The 15,056-nt window shown below is 38.2% G+C and overlaps 1 protein-coding gene across 11 annotated transcripts in view; it reads right to left on the reverse strand.

Annotated features, from left to right (window-relative positions):
* Sbf2 (SET binding factor 2) overlaps positions 1-15,056 on the reverse strand; it is a 293,801-nt gene that overhangs the window by 238,596 nt on the left and 40,149 nt on the right. For 8 of the 11 annotated variants that reach the window (XM_076940826.1, XM_034499180.2, XM_034499172.2 and 5 more), the window contains exon 2: positions 5,650-5,738. In XM_076940826.1, coding sequence (XP_076796941.1) covers positions 5,650-5,738 — 89 coding nt within the window. The remainder of the gene's footprint in view (positions 1-5,649; positions 5,739-15,056) is intronic. The other 3 variants (XM_076940847.1, XM_076940858.1, XM_076940824.1) reach the window with 1 other exon arrangement.

Here is a 15,056-nt window from a genome sequence, read left to right on the forward strand (position 1 = left end):
TTTCTCAAATCCCCTTCCAGTCATATTATCCACCTATTCTAAATAGTGATTTGCACAGCTAGCTCTTTATACCTAAATGCAAGAACCTATATATGTTTGCCTACTACACTATATTTTCTTTGATGAAGAAGTTATAACTCCAAATCTTGATAAACTCTCATTTGGAGATATAGTGAGGTCTCATTCTGCCACCATGCTTATTTCTCCATAATAAGAAGAGAACATTAAAATTTGCTTATATTCCTCTTTCACTCCGTTCCTTGGCCAACAATATCAATACTCAGAGATTTACTCAGTATTTACTTCTTCCTCTGCCCTCAGGGAGCAGTGAACACTGATCTACTTCTTTTTTTTTTTTTTTTCCCACAAGACGCGGGAAACGGGACAAGGCGACAGCGGGACTCGAACCCGCGCACCAAGAGACTGATCTACTTCTATGTTATAGCTGCAGAATGTTGAATATGGATTTTATTTTTCTTTTTCTCCAATGCATACTTACAAAACACAAAATTTATAATAGTCAAATCACTGGGGAATAATTTTAATAACAGAATTAATTCCTTCAAAGGTTCAAATTTAGAAATTTTGGTTGCTTACTTTTCAAGCTACAATTTTTCAAATACTTTAATCCTCAAAGAAAATGAGATACACTACAATACCCACTAAAGGCTTTCTGTAACTATTACAGTGAATTTTCTGAATTACAGTATAAAAAGATCCACTTCACAAACAAGGCATCTTAAAAGGGAGCTAGTGCCAAACAATGCTATTTTCCTGATGCTCAAGACCCAGCCAATAAAAATATTTGTTCCTATAATTTTAAATAGATTGTTAGCCATAGAATTCCTCTGAAAAAACAATTCTCTAATGTTCTTTGAAATACAGTCACTAAAATTAACTTTCAACTTTATTTATATGACTGTCTGTGGCTTTGTGCATACCTAAAAGGCACAAGAAAAGACAAAAATATCCCAGAACTGGAAAAGCAGTTATTATGTTTGGTTTAGCTTATTTTCATATTTTTTATTTTTAAGTCTATCCAAATTAAAACTCATCATCTCTAAACAGAAGACAAATTCTTTATGAAAAAATGGAAAGAATAAATTCAGCATCCTCTACATTGGAGATTTATTAGTGAGTAAATGTGTAAAACCCTTTGGAAATTATAAAAGTTTAGTGTTCAGGTTGAACATGCAATCTTTCATTTAGAATTTAAACACATTATGTATGTGCTGCATGAGAAGTAGAGGTAGCAACAAAAAAATTAAATAATGTGCTCTGATCCCATACCTGTCCTTAAATAAGGTAAGAAGTTGGTCTCTATTCAATAGCACGAGCTATGTTTTGGATATAATCCAGCTGTCCCCCAAAGGTTCACTATGAATAAGACCTTGTCTAGAAGGTAGTAGTGAGACTTTCAAAGTAGGGCAGAGCAGTTTTTATAAAGGTCAACAGAGGAAAGATGTATTACCCAAAGGACCCCTGTAGCTCTTCTGAAGGAGTTGTTATAAAGACAGAGGGCCTGGTATCTCTGATTCACTCTGTTCCCTACTAGTTGCTCCTGCATGTATTTCCACCATAGCACTCCACACTATACAGAGCCTGGACTTTCAGTTTCCAAAGCTATGAGTTAAATAAACCTCTTTTTCTTCTTGAGCAGTTATCTTTCAGATCCTCATTTCCACTAGAACACAAATACTACCATAGTTTTAAAATGTCATTTCCAAAACACTATGCCTTGACTAAGACTAATAAACAAGACTGGCGTTGGATACTAGTTTTGTTATATCCTACCTGATAGACTTTGTTGAAATTATGTAAACTTCCTAAGACTCATCTTATATATTTTTAAATTAATACACTAGCACCAATCATCTAGTTTTCATGAGTTCCTCCAAGTATTTATAACTGCTAGGTAGTAATTTTAATGTTACATTCTCAATGTCACTCTAACTTAGAAATGCTATGAAGGTTTTTTTGTATGCATCATCAGGAAAGGGACTATTACTCTAGACAAACAAACTTATAAACTGACACAGACCACTTTTGACCTATATCTATCTTTTTACTATTAAAAGTTAAAATCATATATCAGTTACACAAGTTTGTAAAATTTAACTTTTATTCGCCTAAAGTAATTGTCATCTCCGAGGCTTACTGCCTCAGTCTGCCAACCTAGGCCTCGTCCTGGAAGCTTCCAGCCTCTGTACAATCTAATCTAGGCCCAGAATGTTTTCAGCCTCTGAGACTTACTGGTGAATAAGCTCACCCTTTCTAATTCTTTCTGCGCTCTGGCTAGCTAGTTCAACTCGGGTGATCTGGCTCAAACTCCTCTACAAACTGACTGAATCTCTAATTTCTCTTAGCTTCTCCTGAATCACTCTGCATGGCCTCACATTAACTCTAGCAATCTGTTCTAATCTTCCGGCTCCTTCTCATTCTCTGGCTCATTCTCTCTTCACCTGTGTCTTGCTTGTTCTCTCTCTGCAATCTGTCTCTGTATAACTGTCCCAGTAAAGCTGCCTCCTCCTTTCTGCACGGCTTTGAAGTAGACTCTCTTTCCTGTCTCTTCTCATGAAAGTTGGGCATGTCTTATTCTGTCAAATTTTTCTCTGATTTGTCATCTTGTCTGCCACTCAATTAGACATCACTTTCAAACTTGGGAACTTCTTCCTACAAACTAATTTTACCTTCATTGTTTGGGACTAAACATGCATACTAAGGGCATGTCTTATTCCAGCCAGAGGGATTAAAGGTGTGTGCTAAGGGCTGAGCCACACCACAACTAGAAACAGAATTTACCAGTAAATAACACAGTTCTAGGGTTCACAGTGAAATCAAATATTCTGCAACACAAGTTACTGCTGTTCATGTACACAGAATCATATATCTAATTTATGCAAGAATAGCATAAGGCAATAATAGCTCAATACTTTTATCAAAGATTAACAGAAGTTTATTCAGTTTTTAAAATGAGCCTCAATATTTCTAAGTTAAATTTACTTTGTAAGTACAGGCACTAACAAATCAAAGTTTCTATTAAGTATTTAAAAATGTTAAAGAATAAGAAAGCAGTGGGGTTGTGGGGATGGCCCTGTGAGCCTGATGATCTGAATTTGACCCCTAGAACCTAGATAAAAAGCCAGATGTGGTAGCACACATTTGCAATTATAGCACCATAACTGTGGATTGGAGACTAAGATAGGAGAAGTGGCAAAAAGGTCAAGGGCTAAAAGGCCTGGAGTATACAGGGGCTGCAGTCACAAGAAGCGAAACTCTGTCTCCAAATGAGGATAGGAGAGAACTTACTCGGAAAAGTTGCCCTCTGACCTCCAGATGAGCACTGAGGCATGCACATGCAACATGTTAAATATCCCTAAAATGTTAACTCGTCTCCAAAGTTCTGAAATACTATGACAAGACTCAGCCAAGAAGTCACATAGAAAGGTCTTAAGTGCTGACTTCTGTTTACCTATAGAGAGGCACCTCCACCTGCCATTGTACTGACACTTTAACACAGAACTGTGCTTTTCCTTTCTCTCTCTCTCTCTCTCTCTCTCTCTCTCTCTCTCTCTCTCTCTCTCTCTCTCTCACACACACACACACACACACACACACACACACACAATCTATTTACTAAATAGTAAAATCAGTTTGCCTCTCCCTTACTGCTAGAAAAAAAAATACCAGACGTATCACATATTTATTTGTCCCCTTAATTTATAAAATATAAAAAGTATCCTTTCTTGGTCCTAGCAAACTCCCTACCTCAATCCACAGTCTCTTTGGCCTACCATATTATATGTTGTTCTAGAAACTTGTGATGGTTTCATCATTCACACTGCAAAAAAGCAGCCATCTATACATTTATATTTTCATGTAAACAAAGGCAAAAATTCAGAGAAAATTTGATCAAGATTCCCAAATTTCCCCTTTCAGTCAACTCTAAAAAGGATGCTGAAACAGTCTAAAACATTTGTAGTACAAATGCCTGATTATTCAAATAGTAAGACCAATCACTGGCTTGTGGAGGCATGTGGAGGCATGTGGAAGAGAAGAGAAAAAAAAAAATGCAAGAGGCACTCCAAAGAGTCACTTGCCTTGGATCCTTATATTCCTTCCCCATTTTCAAAGCCAAAATTTAAACATCATCTTTCTACCCACTTACAGAAACATAGTCCTTTATATAGGGCGAGGTTAAAAGTCATCATCACCTTAGCTACAGTAAGAAAACAACATTTCAACCTGTTTTGTTCCTAATAGACATTTCTAAACCATGCTAATGAGGAAAGAATTCAGGGACTAGAGAGAGAACAGTGGTTAAGGCTCCTTTTGCAAAGGACCTAAGTACAATTCCCAGCATCCACATGGTGATTCACAATTGTCTGTAACTCCAGTTCCATGTCATGTGATGCCCTCTTTCAGTCTTCATGAGTACCAGGAATGCATATGGTGGATGTACATACAGGCAGGCAAAACACATACACATAAATTAAAAATAAGAAAAAGTAACTATTTTTCCTCTGAAATAGGTGCTAAGACATATGAAACAAACAGCAACTATAAATAATGAAAACAATTATGTAGTCTGGGTGTGAGGGCACACACCTGTAATCCCACTACTCATCAAATGGATTAAGAGTTCAAGGTCATAAGCTACACAGTGACCTTGAGCCAGCTGGAACTACAGGAGTCTGTTTCAAATACAATAAGAAAGCAAAGAATATCAGCCCAAACAAAACAAGCATCAACTTCACTTAAGCACTACTGCTCTATGGAAGATACTGTTCTACGAATTTTAGATGCATTTTTCCTATTTCGTCTCTACGACAGGACTATGATATTCGTATTTCTATTATCCCCATTTCACAGATGAAGAATCTGAGGTTAAATAATTAACTAGTCAAAAGTCATACCACACAGCTAGGCATTGAGCCTAGGCTTATGTTCCAGAGCCTGTATTTTTGACTATCACATCATTTAAAGAATGGTGTGTGTATGGATCCAAGTTTATCTTTTTGAGACAGTCTTACTTTGAAGACATAGCTATGCTGGAACTGTCCATGTAAATCAGTCTGGCCTCAAACTCACAGTGATTCACCTGCCTCTCCTTCACAAGTTCTAGGATTAAAACAGTATGATGATTTGAATATGCATGGCCCATTGAAAGTAGCACTATTGGAAGGTGTGGCCTTGTTATGGTAAGTGTGGCACTGTGGGGGAGCTCTGCACAGTATGGATGCAAGTTCCCCTCCAGGCTGCATTTCGAAGCATAAAACTCTCAGCTCCTTCTCCAGCACAATGTTTGCCTAGATGCTGACATGCTTAATGGACTGAACTGAAACTATAAGCCAGCCCCAGTTAAATGTTGTCCTTTATCAAACTTATCTTGTTCACTGTGTCTCTTCACGGCAATAAAACACTAACTAAGACAAAGAGTAAGGTGGAAAGCTGAAAAGCAAAGGTACTTTTCTGGTTGATGCAAAAGTTACTGTGCTAAAATTTCTCTTAAGAATCAGAGGGTCTGGAGAGATAACCTAACAATAGAATGAAATAAAATTGTTAAATAGAAAAAATATTATAGTAAAAGATAAAAAATTAGCAATTTAAAAAAAAAAAAAAGACATCAGGATAAAGGCACCAACTTACCAATTCAATTCCCTGTGGGAAAGGTGTGTCATCCCAGTCCTGCTGTGGGAATCTCTGAATTATTTTCCCCAGACCTTCTCCTGGCCCTGCTGAGAAAGATCAAAATGAATCACGCATTAGATACTATAAAACCTGAATGAATACTTACCATACTACTACTTTTTCCAAAAGATTTGAGTAAATTGATAGAGTAAACATTTCTTAAGTTTTAAGAAACATAGATGGGTGCTTCTAAACATACTTGAAATAGCAGACAATCCTTACCATAGCATGGGCTGTCAGAGAATCACTGACATATGAAAAGCTAGCCATTTACCATATCATGGCAGTCACTTGTGACACAATAAAGTAATTTTAAATGACAAATAAAAAGGTACTGTTATCACCAAATTTCAAGTATTGGTTAGAAGTACTGTCACATGTTCATTTTTTTAGTCTAGCCTGAAACCTTACCACAGTCTAGGCAGAGCTTCTCAGTATAGTACTAGTGACATCCTAGGCAGGGTGGTTTGGTGTGTTAGGTGAGAAGACTGCTACCTGGAGCACTGTGGTATGTTTAGCAGCACCCTCAGCTCTATCTCATTGGAATACAACTCTTACCACCTCCCCAAGGAACAAGAAAGTTGTTACAACCAAGAATGGAATGAGACATTACCAAATATCTCAAGGTTAAAAACCACAATCTATACATCAGCTGTTATAAAATTAGCCTGTGACATCAAAGAAAGGATTCATTTAAAATTGAACTTTAGGGATATAATCTATAAGACAACTGGAGATTAAAATAATGTTAGATCTAAGTTGATTTTTATATCCTCTCCCTGAAGTCCTGAGTGATTGAACCTGGTTGCCTCCCACATTCCAAATACTATCCCACTGACCCATAGCCCTAAACCCTGCTCTTCAATCCCAGCACTGCAATAATTAGCTGGTTAATTCATACTACTTTGTTCTAAAAATGTATAATTTGAAAGAGGAAAATTTCTCCTTGGTAGGGTGTGACTTTCAAAACGTTTCCAAAAGCAACATATTATTTACTGATTTTATAATATACAGGGTTTCAATAACATGATGGCTTAGTTTGAAATGCTGACACAGTTACTAATGAACATGAAAATGTGAACTATGAGTGTTAAGACTTATTATTTGAAGATAAAAATTTGGTTAGAAAATACAAAAATCAAAGTGGGGAAATCTTTTATTACAAGCAAAATATACAAAGAAGCCAAGGACATGAACCTCTGGCCTCCTCATGTATGTGTACACACTTATACACACACACACACATAGGCACCACACACACAACAGAATGAACTGCCACAGAAAGCAATTATCATACCTGGAGTTCAGTAAAACTATAAGCTTTAGAGGCTGAAGCAATGACTTGGTGGTTAAGGAGCACTTACCCTTCTTGCAGAGGACCTGAGTTCAATTCCCATTACCCACATGACAATTTAATCCCATCCAAAACAATTATTCAATGAATTCCTAATCAAACTTTCAGCAGGAAGCAGGAGACACAGTTCAGTGGTTGAATGTCTATAATATGCAAGGACATAGATTCAGTTGTCAGCACCATAAAATTAATTAGTTAGTTAATTCATTAACAGATAAGGAGTTAACAGATGCTTATGAGCTGCCATGGGAACTGAATCCAGGTCCTTTGCAAGAGGAACAAGTGCTTCTTAAACAGTGAGTCACTGTTTCAGTCTCCACAGTCAGCATGTCATACATGGTACATATGCATATGTGCAGGAAAGGCAAATACTCATACATATAAGATAAAATAAATATATCTTCAAAACATTTTTTCAAACTATCAAGTTTTGTGATTTTAAAAAGAAGTAACAACAGGTACAATGGAAAGAACACAAATCTGAAAAACAGAATATAGTAATTCACTTATTTAGCAAACGCTATATTCAAGGCTTTGTGTGACAAGCTAAGGAAAGAAGGAAACAGCAAGCTTTAGGCTCTAGACTCAGTGTCTCTGAGAAGGACGGAGATAGAAATAAATCCCAATGCCAACCTCTGGCTTCTGTGCACATACAGGCAAGTGCACCCCATAAATGTGTACACTAATGCATATACCATACAGCTCAAATAAATAAATATATAAGTAAATAATCAAGTCTAAGCAAATGGAGGGGGATAGTACACAGCAAAACTGGAAGATTCAATGCAATAAAGGTAACAATTTGTCCCATCCAAAACAATTATTCAATGAATTCCTAATGAAACTTTCAGTAGGAGGCAGGAGACATAGCTCAGTGGTGAGTGCTTGTTTAGAATATGCAAGGGCATAGATTCGATTGCTAGCACCACAAAATAAATGAATTGATTAATTAAATTGAAATAAACTTGTTTTTATTGAGAAGTTGATAATAATACTTTTATGAAATTGCAAAAGGTTTAAATAGCCAAAAATATTTTTTAAACTACATAAAGACAATTATAAGACTTACTATAATGTTACTACAATAAAGATAATGTGGTACTAATAGATATATATATAATTAGAGGAGCGAGCCTGTGGCAGAGATTCTGATCTATTCATGTTGGCAGCGGCCCTTTCTCAGTGATGATGCTGAGTCAGGACCTGATGGCCATCTTCTGAGCAGGACCCATATCTATTGCCTCCAGTCATGAACGTTCAGTTGGTGAGCTGTTACCAGCCTGTGACGCTTAGTTTTGACTGTCCACTCGGGAAAACCTAGAATCAGAGACCTCCATATAAGCAAGTCTGACAGACTGTTTGGAATGCCTGAATGGAAGTGGCAAGAACAATCCTAATTGTGGACAGCACCTTCTGGGGAGTGGCTCAGATAAATGAGAATGGAAAAGGTAAATATTGTTGCTGTCTCTTTTTTCTTTTAAGGTTTTTGTGTGTGCATACCTTGTGTGTACAGGTGCCTGCAGAGTCCAGTGGAGAGCATCAGATCCCCTAGAGGCAGAGTTACAGGCAATTGTGAGCCTCTAGACATGGATGTGAAATTCAAATTCTAGAAAAACAGCAAGCACTCCTGACCACTAAGGCAACTCTAGCTCAAGAGTTTTGTTTCTTGTTTGCTCAGCCTTTACTCTCACTGGAGAGTTCATTTAACCTGTTCATGTCACTGCTGATTCCTCTGATGATATTAAAGCCAGTTGCTTCAAGCTCCCAATGTCATTTGAAGACAGTCTCTCTCCAGAAAGCCTTCAGACCATCACCAGATTGAGACTCCAGAGATTCCCAGCCTCATCGACTGAGTAACTAGTAGATTCTCAGACTTTCTGGTGTGAGACAGTGGTGGTTAGACTCCTCTGACTGTATAGTATAGGCATCGAATACTCTTTTAAATATATATCCAATTGCTTCTGTTCCTCTACAGAACCCCAACTAATACACAGCTTTCACGTAAATGTGTAAGCAGGATCTGAGTGTGTTGTGCACACCAAGAAGATGCATTTCGTGAGTAAGTGCAGAGTATGGAAGGTAAAGTACTGCCCTGTTCTTCATAAAGCTAATAAAATATTGAGGAAAAAAAGATACTGAAAAGAAGAAACTACAAAGACAGTAATGGTATTTAGAAACTGACAATCATGATTTTCAATCATAATTGTTTGTCAATCGTAACTAAGTCAAACATATTGAGTCCTCAAAAAATGGGAGATAAAAATGCAAAGACAACCAAGATAATGGATCAAGCAAATACTTTAAAAAGGAAAAGGAGTTATTACTGAAACCCTAAGTGATGATAAACAACAAAAGTCACCAACAGGTGGTGACAGATTGTTTACAGATGCTACCAAGCTAAATCTTAGCCTAGCTATTCCATATGATGAGAGAGCTAGTATCTTCATCAAATTATAGAAGCCAAACACTGCCATTTGGTATTTCGATGGAGCCACTGAAATAAATCCCCAATTCATCCCAGCTACACATTCCTGGCCACTGGGAAGAAGAAACCCATGTTCTTCACTTTGCTGATGAACTAGGTTAAAGGTGTGATGCCAGTACAAAGCTGAAATAATTTCAACTTCATGTTGACCATGAAAATAGTGTGAATGAAAACATGAAGTGGGAGATTAAAGAAAGAAAACTAAAGAAGAGCATTAAAAAGCTCAAGGGCAGGCAGTAGCAGATGGTGACCAGGAGTTCAGTATGGCTCTTTTCCAGGTGGCCTTCCTGATGGGAAAGCCTGGTCACTTTCTTGGAGGAATACCTGGAATGGGGGAAAGCATGCTTACAGTGGTAAGAATGCCTGGACTCAATGAAATTCTTAGTGATCCAGAGGTTTTTGCAAGCATGAATTCGGAAGTTATAGTAGCTGTCTTGGCTCCATTTGTATTGCTGTAATTAAACAGCCTGACAAAAGCTGTTTCAGGAAGAACAGATTTCTTTTAGCTCACAGTTCCAGATTACAGTCCATCATAAGAGAGGAATGGGCTTCAGGGAGTTGAACAGAAAGCAATGAATGCATATATGCTTGTGCTCAGCTCACTCTTTGCAGTCCTTATACAGTTCAGGATCCACTGCCTTGGGAATGGTACCACCAACAGTGGGTGGGTTTTCCCATCTCAAGATAACTGATATGCCTAAAGGCCAACCTGACATAGACAATCCCTCATTGAGACTTTCTTCGGGTCAGCAGGGTTGGCAGCAAGAGTCTTTACCTGATGAACCATCTTGTTAGTCTGTGTTTATACTTTTTATTTCAATAAAACTACTAAGACTATTTTTTATGCATGTCTGCATGACCAGTAAGAGTTCAATGTTCTTGGTTGACTGTGGTGGTTGAATGAGAATGACCTCCAAGGGCTCATACATTGGGATGCTTGGTCTAAAGAACACTGATATCTTTTATTCTTCTGAATTGTCTCTGAGGCTCACTGGCTCCATCTGCTAACCTAGGCTTAGTCCTGGAAGCTTCTAGGCTCCAAACAATCTTGTGTAGGCCTAGGACGTTTTCAGCCTCTGAGACTTACTGCTGAATAACCTCACCTGTTTCTGAACTCTGGCTGGCTCGATCAACTGTTCTGGCTCAAACTTCTCTCCAAACCGACTGATTCAATCTGGCTTCTCTCTCAGCCTCTCCTGAATTGCTCTGCTTGGACTATTACTAACTTTAGCAATATGTTCTAATCTTCTGGCTCCTGTTCATTCTCTGGCTTATTTTCCCAGTAAAACTAGCACCCCCTCCTCCTCTTCTCTCCTTTCTTTCCCCTCCTCTCCTCCCCTCTGCACTGCCTGTTAAGTTTCCTCTCTCTTCTCATTAGAGTTAAGCATACCCTATTCTGCCAAATCTGTCTCTGATTCATCACTTTGTCTGCCACTCAATTAGGCATCACTTTCAAACATGGGTGCTTCCTTCTACAAACTAATTTTACCTTTATCATTTGGGATTTAAAGGTCTGTACTAAAGGTGTGTCTGTGTTCCAGCTAGAGGGATTAAAAGTATGTGCTAAGGACTGAGCCACACCACAACTAGAAACAGGTTTTTCTAGGAAATAAAACAGTATGAACAATATTTCTCTATAAATTACATATAATTATACTTTCGCTTTGTCACAATAGAGACATTATCACTTTTGAATGCTTTTGAGGTTGCTTGCTCTTTCTTTTTTAATGACAAATTCTCCCTACATTGTCCAGCTTAACTTCTGCAAGTTCACGTTTCCTTTCTGCCTCAGCCAAGTGTAATCAAATATCCTGCCAACACCCTCACTAATATAACTGCTGTGTGACCCAATCTGCAACACATAAAACTGCCTGGCACAATCAACAGAAAAGGTAAATAAAAAAAAAAAAAATGTTATCAAAAGGTAGAGCTGTGGCTGGGATAAGTGTGACCAGGTGGTTTTTAGACCTTTACACCTAGTCTGTGGGAGGAATATGGAAGATTTTGAAACTTTACAAAAGCCCATGGGTGCTGAGAAGAGTTTAACTGGCCATTTTCATTTGAGTTCTCAAGTCCAGAAGGTCAAGTCAAATGCTGACAGTGGAAGCCCAGCTCATTGACTTAGGGAAGGGAAAATTACTCTATTGGTAACTGGAAAAACACTTGCCTGGCATGCACATACCCCTGATTTCAATCCCTAGCACCAAATAAACTGGGAATGACTGCTTATACCTGTTATACCAGCATCTGAAAGACAGCAGCAAGAGGATCAGTAGTTTAAGATCATTGCTCAACAATGTAGTGACTGTGACCTACTCTTAGTTACATAAAATCCTGTCTCAAAAAAAAAGAACAGAAAAGTAAATAAAAAATAAGTATATACTTAATAGCTAGTTCATGATTTCTAAACATTTCTCTCCAATAAAAGCTAAGACTTGGAGAAATAGATGAGTCCAGAACTAAGTTCAAGTATCTGAGAATCTTATAGTATCAAAAGCTAAAGCATTACTTTTAAAATGGGGTAAGGACATATGGGAGCCAGCACAGTGGTGGGTGCCTATACTCAAATGCACAGAAGGCAAAGTCAGAAAGAAAATTTGAGACTGCCAAAGTTAAGCTGAACAATGTAGGGAGAATTTGTCTTTAAAAAGGAAGCACCAAGGAACCTCAAAGAACATCCAAAAACTCTAGGTAATAGTGATAATGTTTCCGGTGTGTCAAAGCACAAACATAAATATATGTAAGTCCTTAATCTAAATCATTAAGTAATTAGATGAACACATATGGACAAAGAGTATAAATGTTCTACATAGAATTTATGCAAATATATTTTCCCTTCAGGAGATGAACCTTAATTTTAATGTTCCTCCCTTGAGAAAAGGCTGAATTTAAAGACTTGTTTCCAAATAATAAGCCCTAACAGGAGGAAACCGGCACCAACAGCTGAGAAACCTTACACATACTAATGTGTAATCTTTTTCACTTAACCAAGTGAAAAAGATTAACCTCATCAATGATGTCACTGACTCTGTGTAGGCTCTGAGGCAATGAAAAGCAAATGAAGCATCTGACAATAAGCCCCCCAAAATCATAACCCTGGTCTAATCACCAGAAAATATCAAACAAACTAAATTGAGGGATATTCTTAAAAATTTTTTAACTAAGTGCTGAAGAGATGACTCCCTGGGTAAAGTCCTTGCTGTTTAAACATAACAACCTGAGTACAATCCCCAGTGCCTGCCCACCCCAAACATGTTGCTGCTCCTATAACCACAAAATTGGGGAAACTGAGATAGAAGGATCCCTGAGGCTTGCTGGCCAGCCAGTCTAGCATATTATTAAGTTTCAGATTCATTAAAAGATCATGTCTCAAAAGATAAGGTGGAAAGTAATTTAAGAACACTCCTGATGTGGAACTCTAGCTTCCACATGTACCCCAACACCTGTGCACATACCAACTGTAATGGTCTGAGAAAGAATCCCCAGAGGCTCATAAATTTCAATGCTTAGTCACCAGGGAGTGGCACTACTTGAAAAGATTAGAAGCATTGGGAGTCCTGGCCTTGTTGGAGGAAATGCATAAGCGGGGGTGGGCTTTGAGGTTTCAAAAGTCTATGCCAGGTCTAGTCTCACTTTCTCTGCTTATGGATCAGGATGTAATAGCTTTCAGCTACTGCTCCAGTGCCTGCCTGCATGTCATCATGTTCCCTGCCATGATAATAATGAACTATAATCCTCTGAAACTGTAAGCAAGGCCCCAATTAAATGCTTTCTTTTATAAGTGATCATGGTGGCTCTTCACAGCAATAGAATAGTGACTAAGATATCAACACTCTCTCTCTCTCTCTCTCTCTCTCTCTCTCTCTCTCTCTCTCTCTCTCTCTCACATACACACACACACACACACACACACACACACATAACCAGTGCATACTCCTTAGAACTGCAAAACAAAGCACATACTAAGACTATCACACTCATAGGTCAGTGGACACTAAGGCATAAAGATAACTTAAAATCTTGTCTTGACTTGCATCCTAAACTAAAAGATGTTAAAAATCTAAATGCAATATATAATTAATACCATTCCTAATTATCAACTAATCTTAATTTATCAATTTTGACAAGATTAAGATGATAATTTAATAGCTATCCAAAAATGTGAAAATTCTCTGTTTACAGCTTTTCTTTGTATCCAAATTGTTCAAAATTATAATATTTTAAAAAACAAAGCAAAACAGAAAACCAGAATGACTTTTGTGGTCTTTCTTAAGAAAAAAGCAGCAGGCCTCTAATTCCAGCACTCAGGAGGCTAAGGCAGACAAATTTCTTTGAGTTGAGGCCAGTCTGGTCTATGTAGCATGCTCCAGGACAGCCAAGGCTACACAGTGAGATCCTGTCTCAAACAAAACAAAATCAATATTCAAAGATGTCCATTAGTGTTTGTGGTAATTTGAATGAGAAATGTCCTCCATAGTCTCATGTATCTAAACACTTGATTTAAGGTTATTGCTTCCGGTCTGGGCCCAAGCACTGAGCAGATCCCGGGCAGCAGCTCTGCCCCCAATCTCACAGAACCCAGAGGAAGCAGGCCTCCCAGGAGCTCTAACCCCTGGCAGTATCTTAAGTAAGTAGACAGCAACACCCACCCCAAACAGAAAGTAACTGGGACCCACTAGGACCCAGAAAGTCATTCCTGGCCCGGAGCTCTGGTTCCTTCCTGTCTGCACCTGAGCACTGAGCAGATCTTGGGCCCCAGTGCTAACCTCAGTAGTAACACCTACTCCACACAGTTCTGATACAACCAAGATAATAGGAAAGATATTCTCCAGTAAGAGACAGGACAGGTAGCACTAAGGCGATCCAGATGGTGAAAGGCAAGCACAAGAACATAAGCATCAGCAACCCAGGGTACTTGGCAACATTAGAACCTAGTTCCCCCCACACAAGGAAGTCCTGAATTCCCCATAGTACTAGGAAAACAAGATTCAGATTTAAAATCACTTCTAATGAGTGACAGAGGACTTTAAGAAGGACATAAATAACATTCTCAAAGAATTTGAGAACACAGGTAAACAGGTAGAAGCCTTTAGAGAGGAAACACAAAAATCCCTTAAAGAATTACAAGAGAACACAACCAAACAGGTGAAGGAATTGAACAAAACCATCCAGGACACAAAAAAATGGAAGTAGAAACAACAAAGAAATCACAACGGGAGACTACCCTCAAGATAGAAAACCTAGGAAAAAAATCAGGAGTCATAGATGCAAGCATCACCAACAGAATACAAGAGATAGAAGAGAGAATCTCAGGTGCAGAAGATACCATGGAAAATACTGACACAATTGTCAAAGAAGGTTATATAATCTTTTAAGGAGGAAGAACATTGCTGGAGGAAGTGAGCTACTGAGGGGGGCTAGCTTTGAAACCTGGAACCACTTCTTCTCTCTGCTTCCTGTGTCAGGTAAAATGTCATCAGGCAGCTTGCTCCTATTGCTATGCTGTTACCAAAATGAGGGGCACAA

This window comes from Arvicanthis niloticus, chromosome 1 (genome assembly GCF_011762505.2).
Source record: "Arvicanthis niloticus isolate mArvNil1 chromosome 1, mArvNil1.pat.X, whole genome shotgun sequence".
Classification (NCBI taxonomy): domain Eukaryota; kingdom Metazoa; phylum Chordata; class Mammalia; order Rodentia; family Muridae; genus Arvicanthis; species Arvicanthis niloticus.